Source organism: Bison bison, unplaced genomic scaffold (genome assembly GCF_000754665.1).
Source record: "Bison bison bison isolate TAMUID 2011002044 unplaced genomic scaffold, Bison_UMD1.0 scf7180017864279, whole genome shotgun sequence".
NCBI classification, from domain to species: Eukaryota; Metazoa; Chordata; class Mammalia; order Artiodactyla; family Bovidae; genus Bison; species Bison bison.
Genome location: NW_011494851.1, coordinates 4,443,667 through 4,453,179, shown reverse-complemented (window position 1 = coordinate 4,453,179; position 9,513 = coordinate 4,443,667). Strand labels below are relative to the sequence as shown.

The 9,513-nt window shown below is 36.9% G+C and overlaps 1 protein-coding gene across 1 annotated transcript in view; it reads left to right on the top strand.

Annotated features, from left to right (window-relative positions):
• Positions 1 to 9,513, top strand: part of LOC104995180 (transmembrane protease serine 11G-like) — a 20,342-nt gene that overhangs the window by 5,618 nt on the left and 5,211 nt on the right. Inside the window, exons 5-7 of the mRNA XM_010848908.1 lie at positions 4,892 to 4,930; positions 5,826 to 5,997; positions 6,972 to 7,231. Coding sequence (XP_010847210.1) covers positions 4,892 to 4,930; positions 5,826 to 5,997; positions 6,972 to 7,231 — 471 coding nt within the window. The remainder of the gene's footprint in view (positions 1 to 4,891; positions 4,931 to 5,825; positions 5,998 to 6,971; positions 7,232 to 9,513) is intronic.

Below are 9,513 nucleotides of genomic sequence, written 5' to 3'. Positions count from 1 at the left end.
CTTCACTTTCTGCCATAAGGATGGTGTCATCTGCATATCTGAGGTTATTGATATTTCTCCCAGCAATCTTGATTCCAGCTTGTGGTTCTTCCAGTCCAGCGTTTCTCATGATGTACTCTGCATATAAGTTAAATAAGCAGAGTGACAATATACAGCCTTGACGTACTCCTTTTCCTATTCGGAACCAGTCTGTTGTTCCATGTCCAGTTCTAACTGTTGCTCCCTGACCTGCATACAAATTTCTCAAGAGGCAGGTCAGGTGGTCTGATATTCCCATCTCTTCAAGAATTGTCCACAGTTTATTGTGATCCACACAGTCAAAGGCTTTGGCATAGTCAATAAAGCAGAAGTAGATGTTTTTCTGGAACTCTCTTGCTTTTTCAATGATCCAGCGGATGTTGGCAATTTGATCTCTGGTTCCTCTGCCTTTTCTAAAACGAGCTTGAACATCAGGAAGTTCACGGTTCACATATTGCTGAAGCCTGGCTTGGAGAATTTTGAGCATTACTTTACTAGCGTGTGAGATGAGTGCAATTGTGCGGTAGTTTGAGCATTCTTTGGCATTGCCTTTCTTTGGGATTGGAATGAACACTGACCTTTTCCAGTCCTGTGGCCACTGCTGAGTTTTCCAGATTTGCTGGCTGGCATATTGAGTGCAGCACTTTCACAGCATCATCTTTCAGGATTTGAAATAGCTCAACTGGAATTCCATCACCTCCACTAGCTTTGTTCGTAGTGATGCTTTCGAAGGCCCATTTGACTTCACATTCCAGGATGTCTGGCTCTAGGTCAGTGATCACACCATCATGATTATCTGGGTCATGAAGATCTTTTTTGCACAGTTCTTCTGTGTATTCTTGTCACCTCTTCTTAATATCTTCTGCTTCTGTTAGGTCCATACCATTTCTGTCCTTTATTGTGCCTATCTTTGCATGAAATGTTTCCTTGGTATCTCTAACTTTCTTGAAGAGATCTCTAGTCTTCCCATTCTGTTGTTTTCCTTTATTTCTTTGCATTGATCACTGAAGAAGGCTTTCTTGTCTGTTAGCCTTCTAAAAATTAACTTTGAAATGTTCATATTTTACCAGACTAAGGTGTGAAATGAGATTAATAAGCTGACAAGTTACCAATAAGTCTTCTCTTGGTACTTTTTTTCCCCAAATTGTTTAGAGGGCTAGAACAGATATATTATAATGTGTTGAAGAGGAGAAAAGCATTGTGGATTTGACTAAAGAAGAAAAACAGCTTGAAGATAAAGACATGAAGTCTCTGTAAGTGATGTTCAGCATTCAGTTCTGCTAGTCGTGCAAATAGAACAGGGTAGATTCTGAATTCAGTGCATTGGGTTTAGACAGCAAAACAAGATTTTCTGAAAGAAACATTTTGTTAAAGAGGTGGAGGTATGTACAAAATTTTAATTTCAAAAAATTTAGATTTTGGCCTCCCATTAAGACAACTGTTAGAAACTGAAACTGCCTCATTTCTGTGTCTGTCCCCCCCAGTCTTACCCCCACTCTGTGATGTTAGTGGATTTAAGTTGTATACAGAGTTGCTGGATCAGGGTTGGGGGACTGGTCCATGCAGGCATCTGCTGGTGATCCATCCATCCAAAGATTTTCAGTTGCCTGTCTAAGCAAGTTACTGTTAAGACATTCCTCATTCCCATGGGAAGGTCTCCTAAGATTCATAATTTATCCTGAGACACTTCTGTCCTTATCAGGGTGCTTGAAAATTAATTCATATATTATTTTTAAAAATTTACTTCTCTGCAAAAGAGTGGTAAGTCCTTGAATACAGGAAATGTGTCTTCTGTAGACGTAATCACCTTCAGAAGATTAGCACAGAACTCAGTACAGGACAGGAACAGGGTATTTGCAAAACACTGTGTCTTTAACTCTGTAAACTAACTCAGGGTCTCAAAAAGTAAGCATGAAACAAAAGTAGTGTTTTAACATTAACAGATACCACAGAACACTGAGGAACCTGGAATCCTTCCTTTTCTCCCCTAAGAGTTTTACAACTATGCTTTAGAAAGTAAGAGGTTATATATATATAATTTAAAAACCAAAAGTCGCATTTTATAGGGTAAGAGAACTCATTTAAATACATATAATATAAAGACAAATGCATGGAATGCACACTAGGAAGGACTGTAGGTGGTAGTGAAAAGAAACCAAGACTTGAAACCAGAAGACCTATGCCCTAGCAGCAAAAGTTGTAGCCTTCGATAAATTGTCGGACCTCTGTGTCTCGATTCCTGTTTCGCAAAATGAAAATAATAAGTGAAACTTATTCTTTAGGAAAACGTAAACATTTTGAAATGTACAAGAACAAGCAAATTAATATAAAGTATCATTAAATGGATTTTCTTTGATATCTTTAACAATGTTGATCCTGAGAAGTTGGAGAATTGATTAACTTGTCTTTTAAAAAAAAGAGAGCTTGGAAACTAAACACACAAATGGCTCCAAAACATAAATATTGAAAGAGTTATCTGAGAATATCTTGAGTCCAGCAGAAATCTGTTAAGCTTAGTCTTTTAAAGGTATTTTTTCCAGGATTATGATAAAGCTCAAGGAGAAGCTTTGAGTTTAGCCTTCAACTAAATTTTGTTTTGGGTAATGAATATTTAGTTATAATAGGAAAGGAATGACAACAAATCAAAAAATTATCTAAATATCATGTAATTCAGAAAAAAGAATGCTTTTTAAAAATCAATTTTAATTGGAGGATAATTGCTTTACAATGCTCATGTCATGTTCTACCATGTAACAACATGAATCAGCCATAAGTATACATATGTTCCCTCTCTCCTGAACTTCCCTCCCACCCCTCACCCTATCCCATCCCTCTAGGTTGTCACAGAGCACCAGGTTAAGCTCCTTGTGTTACACAACAACTTCCCACAGCTATCTATTTTAATATGATAATGCATATGTTTCCATGCTACTCATTCAATTTGTCCCACCCTCTCCCCTTACTGTGTCTACAAGTCTGTTCTCTATGTCTGAGTATTCTTGCCCTGCAAATAGGTTCATCAGAATCATTTTTCTAGATTCCATATATATGCGTTAATATATGATATTTGCCTTTCTCTTTCTGACTTACTTCACTCTGTATAACAGGCTCTGTGTTCATCCACATCAGTTCAGCTGATTCAAATTCATTCCTTCATTCCTGGCTGAGTAATCATTGTATATGTGCATTGCAACTTCTTTATCCATCCATCTGTTGTTTGTTTGTTTGTTTGTTTTTAAGGAATGTCCATACTGTTCTCCATAGTGGCTATATTCATTTATATTACCACCAACAGTGCAAGAGTTTCCTTTTCCCCACATACTCTACAGCATTAACTGTTTATAGATTTTTTGATGATGGTCATTCTGACTGGTGGGAGATGATACCTCATTGTAGTTTCTATTTCCATTTCTCTAATAATAAGCAATGTTGAGTATCTTTTCCTGTGTTTATTGGCCATCTGTATGTCTTCTTTGGAAAAATGTCTTTTTAGGGCTTCAGTACATTATTTGCTGGGCTGTTTAAAAACATCCTTTTTTTATTTGTTAGTTACTTCATGTTTCTCTGTAATATCTTACTATTTTTCCCTTATCTCTTTTTTTTTTGCTGTACACTCTTCAAACATCAAAATTTTTATATTATTTTCTACAGAAAAAAGAGAAAGATAATTCAGACTTTCTACCAGCATGTTTGATAGGCTTTTAAATTATTATTTTGAAATAATTATAGATTTACATGAGGTTGCAAAGAAATTAATAGAGAAATCTCATGCACTTGCACCCTTCCCCCAGCCTTCCTTAATGCAGTACATTAAAACCAAGAAATTCAAATGGATACAATGCACAGAATTTATTCAGATTCCACAATAATATATGAACTAATGTGTGTGTGGATTTGTATGTACAGCTCTAGGCAATTTTATCACATATTGTATAACTACCATCAGCATCAATATATTCAACTGTACAATGTCAAGGATCTCTAGTGTTACTTCTTTAATGCCACACCTATTTCCTCTATCTATACCTAGCCCAACTACCACTAATCCATTTTTCATCTCTGTAATTACATTATTTTATAGATTTCACATAAATAGAATTATATACTTGGTATCCTTTTGAGATTGACAATTTTTGTTCAACATATTTTGCTTGAGGTTCATCCATCTTATTGTATCAATAGTTTGTTCCTTGTTATTGCTAGGCAGTTTTCATAGCATTCCAGTTTGTTTAACCACTCCTCTGCTGAAGAGCTTTTGGGTAGTTTCAAGTTTTTGGCTTCTACAATGAAGCTGCTATAAACATTCATGTCCAAGTTTTTTCATGAAAATGTCTTAATTCTTTGGGATAAATGTCTAAGAGTACAACTGCAGTTGATAAAAACATTTTTAGTTTTGAAAGGAACTACTAAACTATTTCTAAGAGTGGCTGTACCATTTTGCATTTCCTATTATATGAGTTACCCAATTTCTCTTCATCTTTGCCAAAATTTGGTGTTATCACTATTTTTCATTTTAGCCTTCCTGATAGGTGTGTAGTGATATCTACCTACACCCTCTTCTGTTTAACTTATATTTTAATAAATTGATGTGGGATTAATTAATTAGATGTAGTCATCCATTATGGCAAACAATATCCTTCCCCATGCCGATGATTTTATAATTATGAACAGGATTTTCCCAGAGGCTACATATAGTCAGAAGAAGAGTTTAATCTATGTCTAGGCCTCTACTTTTTGTAGAATTTTATTTAAATTAAGAATTTATTGACTCTTCAATTCCTCCAAAATAGAAACATTCATGTCGTGTAGACAGAGTATTTAAATTATAATTGTTCCACTGCTGACCAATTATCTTGTTTTTTTTTTTCCACAGCTATGAATAATGTACAAGCAGAGCACATCCTGAACAGCTGTAAGTTCAACATTATTATTGAGATGTACATAAATCAAATGCTTGCACATGTGCTCAGTCGTGTCCAACTCTTTATGACCCCATGGACTGTAGCACCAGTCTCCTCTGTCCATGGGATTTTCCAGGCCAGAGTATCTTCCCGACCCAGGGATCTAATCCACATCTGCTGCATTGGCAGGCAGATTCCTTACCACTGAGCCACCTGGGAAGCCCACATAAATCAAATAATATAACCCAAAACACTTTTGGAATATCACTATTCCCATATAAACTTTTTCCTGGAAGTATATAACATCTTTTAATGGATACATAATTTAACTCTCCCCAAGGGGAAAAATTACTAATAATTGGAAATGTCTATATGGACATACTTGCTCTACTGCAAAGAAAATTTTGCTGATGACTTTTTTTTAACAATCCCTTTTAATTTTATCTTATTTGTTTTTATTTGACACATTTTGTTAAAGCAGAAGATTTTGCTTAGAATTTAATGACATCCACTAACTTTAAATATGTGAACTTTGACATTTATGCTATTGTAGTGTAATGATTTTTTGTAACACTAGAGAAGTATTTTAGAAGAGTAAAAATGGCATTTTTCTGCTATAAGTACTGTACATTTCACACTCAAAATTGTAAAAAATCACTCGGGTAAATTTCTGCCTATAAAAATGTGATTCAGAAAATATGAAAAAATATTTAAAATGAAATTGCTGTAAGATGTATCAAATACTTTTTTAAGTTAATCCTTTTTTCAGTGTGAATAATTATTATTCTGTCATGCAGTTTTGATTAATTTTTAAGGTAAGGCAAGGTTACATTTCTATCTTAATGTGCCAAGCATACTCACACACATTTATAACTCTGGAAATAACCGTCTAATTCCCTCTGACAGGTTGCGGTTTAGGGAGGGAGTTCCCATCCATGGAAAGAATTGCTTATGGTAATGTTGCAAAGAAAGCTGATTGGCCTTGGCAAGCCAGCCTGCAAGTTGATGGCATCCATTTCTGTGGAGCCACTTTGATTAGTGAAGTGTGGCTTCTGACTGCTGCTCATTGCTTTGATTCGTAAGTCCTCACCTGTACCAAACTCTCCATATATAACAGATCACCAATTTCATCTCCTCACCTTCACATCCTGTAATTATTATCCCCTTTTCATTGGTCATCTTAGACCTTAAAATGGTATACATAATTGTCCAGCAGACTTAGAAGAAGTAATAATTACTGCAGAATAGGAAAAAGAATATTTTCAATTCCATCTGAATATAGATTCCCCAACAACCTCAACTTTAAAAACAAGTTAACATCACCAAAAGTTAAACACATACACACACACCAGTTTTCCTGAAATATACTGTACATTTCTTAAAATAAAACTCAGATAATAGTATCCCAACCCTCAAACTTACATCTAATTTTCCCACATGAATATCTGGTGCTGTGCTTTTATTATTTGTATGCTTTTTGGTGACTTAACATACTGAACACTTGGGGATACTAAAGAGGTACAATAAACCTATTGAAATTCATATAAAATGGGAAAATATTCTGGATAAAATGTTTACTGAAAAGGAAGGATGTGAAAACAATATGAAAGTGGCTCCATCTCTCTCTCCTTCCCTCTCTCTTTCCTCTCTCCATAGATATACATACATTTATGTGCACAGATATGAGTACTTATGTGTGTGTACATGTGGGTACATAGGTCTAATTTTTATTTACTCATATACTCATCAACTAATCTGAATTACTTTTACAACCAAAACGGTGATAATAAAGTTTCCTTTAAAAAAAATACAAACCTTCCCTCAAGGAGAGTGATTTTAAGCTATTTTAGAATGGAGAAGGGTTATTAGCAAAATGAAACAAAGCAGTCCCAGGGAGAAGCCACAGATAAAGAAAGTGGGAGGATCCCAAGCAACTACCACTTTAAACAATTTGCCCTTCCCCACCGTTATGTCCATGCTCGTTCAGAGTCCTGGGCAACTTCTGATCAGAAATGATCTAAACCAACCATAATCCTTTTAATCTGTGATCAGGTACAAAAACCCCAAACGCTGGACAGCTAGCTTTGGAACAACTCTAAGCCCTGCACTAATGAGACAAGAGGTGCAGTCGGTTGTCATTCATGAAGACTATGCTTCCCATAAGCATGATGATGACATCGCTCTGGTGAAGCTCTCCGCCCCTGTCATATTTTCGGATGAGGTGCACAGAGTCTGTCTCCCGGATGCTACTTTTGAAGCCTTGCCTGAGAGCAAAGTGTTTGTCACTGGATGGGGAGCTCTAAAAGCAAATGGTGAGTATCTCAGTAAAAACGTACAAATGAAAAAAGAAAACTCATCCTCCATTGGAATGCATGCGTGCATGCTAAATCGCTTTAGTCATGCCCAACTCTTTGTGACCCTCTGAACCATAGCCTGCCAGGCTCCTCTGTCCATGGGATTCTCCAGGCAAGAATACTGGAGTGGGTTCCCATTCCCTCCTCCAGAGGATCTTCTCCCCCATTGGAAGAGATATAAGATACAAAATCAAAATATAGAAAATAGATGAAATCAAGATGTCACATGAAAAATATGGCTGAAACAAGATATAAACCCTTGGTGATGGACAGGGAAGCCTGGCATGCTGCAGTCCATGGGGTCACAAAGAGTTGAACATGACTGAGTGACTAAACTAATGGTAAATTATTAAAACTACTATTAAACAGTGCCTGCATGTATTATCTTCTTTATGGGGTATTTTGGAATCTATGTAGCTATAGCTTTCCTTTAAAAAAAAAATGGTAACCTATTCCAATATCCTTGCCTGAGAAACCCCATGGACAGAGGAGCCTAGTAGGCTACCCTAGTAGCCTGGGGTGTCAGAAGAGTCAGACACAACTTAGTGACTAAACACAACTTTCCATATAATGTTATTCTTTCTTTTGTTGCCTTTTGTACACAGAGATTGTTATAGTTGATGATTCTTAAAGTATGTAATTTGTGAGCAGTAATAATGACAAGGTTTCTGTACTGTACACAAATACAGTTAAACAGAAATACCTTAGGCAAGCAATTTGAATGGTGTTCTTGATGCTAAACATTAAAGGAGCCCTTTGTATCCATGTCGGACACAACTGAGTGACTGAACTGAACTTGTATCCATGTGTCTATGAAAGAGTTTTTGAGCCTGAGACTTTATAAATTTGACAGACATAACATTTTTCTACACTTAATAATATACAATAAACTACAAAGAGAGAACTTTAGAGCCTGATTTTAGTTTCCAGGTCCCATGTCTCTTGGTTGGCTTTATTACATATAATTTAATCTGCTTTTGAATTTCTGACTCTTATAGGCTTCCCTGGGGGCTCAGTGTTAAAGAATTTGCCTGCCAATGCAGGAGACACAAGTTCCAACCCTGGGTTGGGAATATCCAATGGAGAAGGAAATGACAACCTAATCCTGTATTCTTGCTAGAAAATCTAATGGACAGAAAAACCTGGTGGGCTCTAGTACATAGGGTCGCAAAAGAATCAGACAAGAGTAAAATACGAGCAGCAATATAGACTCTTATAATGGCATTACAGTCTTGTTTGTGTCCTTGCTCAAGGTATAGCTTTTATCTGAGTCTTTATCAAGTAGCAGTTAGTATTTTCCAGCAATAAGATTTTTAAATTAACATGTATATATATACATACACACATATATATATTTAGACATAATGCTATTGCACACTTACTATCAGTTCAGTTCAGTTCAGGTGCTCAGTCGTGTTTGACTCTTTGCGACTTCATGAATCACAGCATGCCAGGCCTCCCTCTACATCACCAACTCCCGGAGTTCACCCAAATTCATGTGCATCGAATCGGTGATGCCATCCAGTCATTTCATCCTCTGTCATCCCCTTCTCCTCCTGTGCCCAATCCCTCCAAGCATCAGGGTCTTTTTCAATGAGTCAACTCTTCATATGAGGTGGCCAAAGTATTGGAGATTCAGCCTCAGCATCATTCCTTCCAATGAACACCCAGGACTGGTCTCCTTTAGGATGGACTGGCTGGATCTCCTTGCACCACAAGGGACTTGCAAGAGTCTTCTCCAACACCACAGTTCAAAAGCATCAGTTCTTCGGCACTCAGCTTTCTTCACAGTCCAACTCTCACATCCACACATGACCACTGGAAAAACCATAGCCTTGACTAGATGGACCTTTGTTGGCAAAGTAATATCTCTGCTTTTCAATATGCTATCTAGGTTGGTCATAATTTTCCTTCCCAGGAGTAAGCATCTTTTAATTTCATGGCCGCAATCACGATCTGCAGTGATTTTGGAGCCCAAATAAATAAAGTCAGACACTGTTTCCACTGTTTGCCCATCTATTTGCCATGAAGTGATGGGACCAGATGCCACGATCTTCGTTTTCTGAATGTTGAGCTTTAAGCCAACTTTTTCACTCTCCACTTTCACTTTGATCAAGAGGCTTTTTAGTTCCTCTTCACTTTCTGCCATAAGGGTGGTGTCATCTGCATATCTGAGGTTATTGATATTTCTCCCGGCACTCTTGATTCCAGCTTGTGCTTCTTCCAGCCCAGCATTTCTC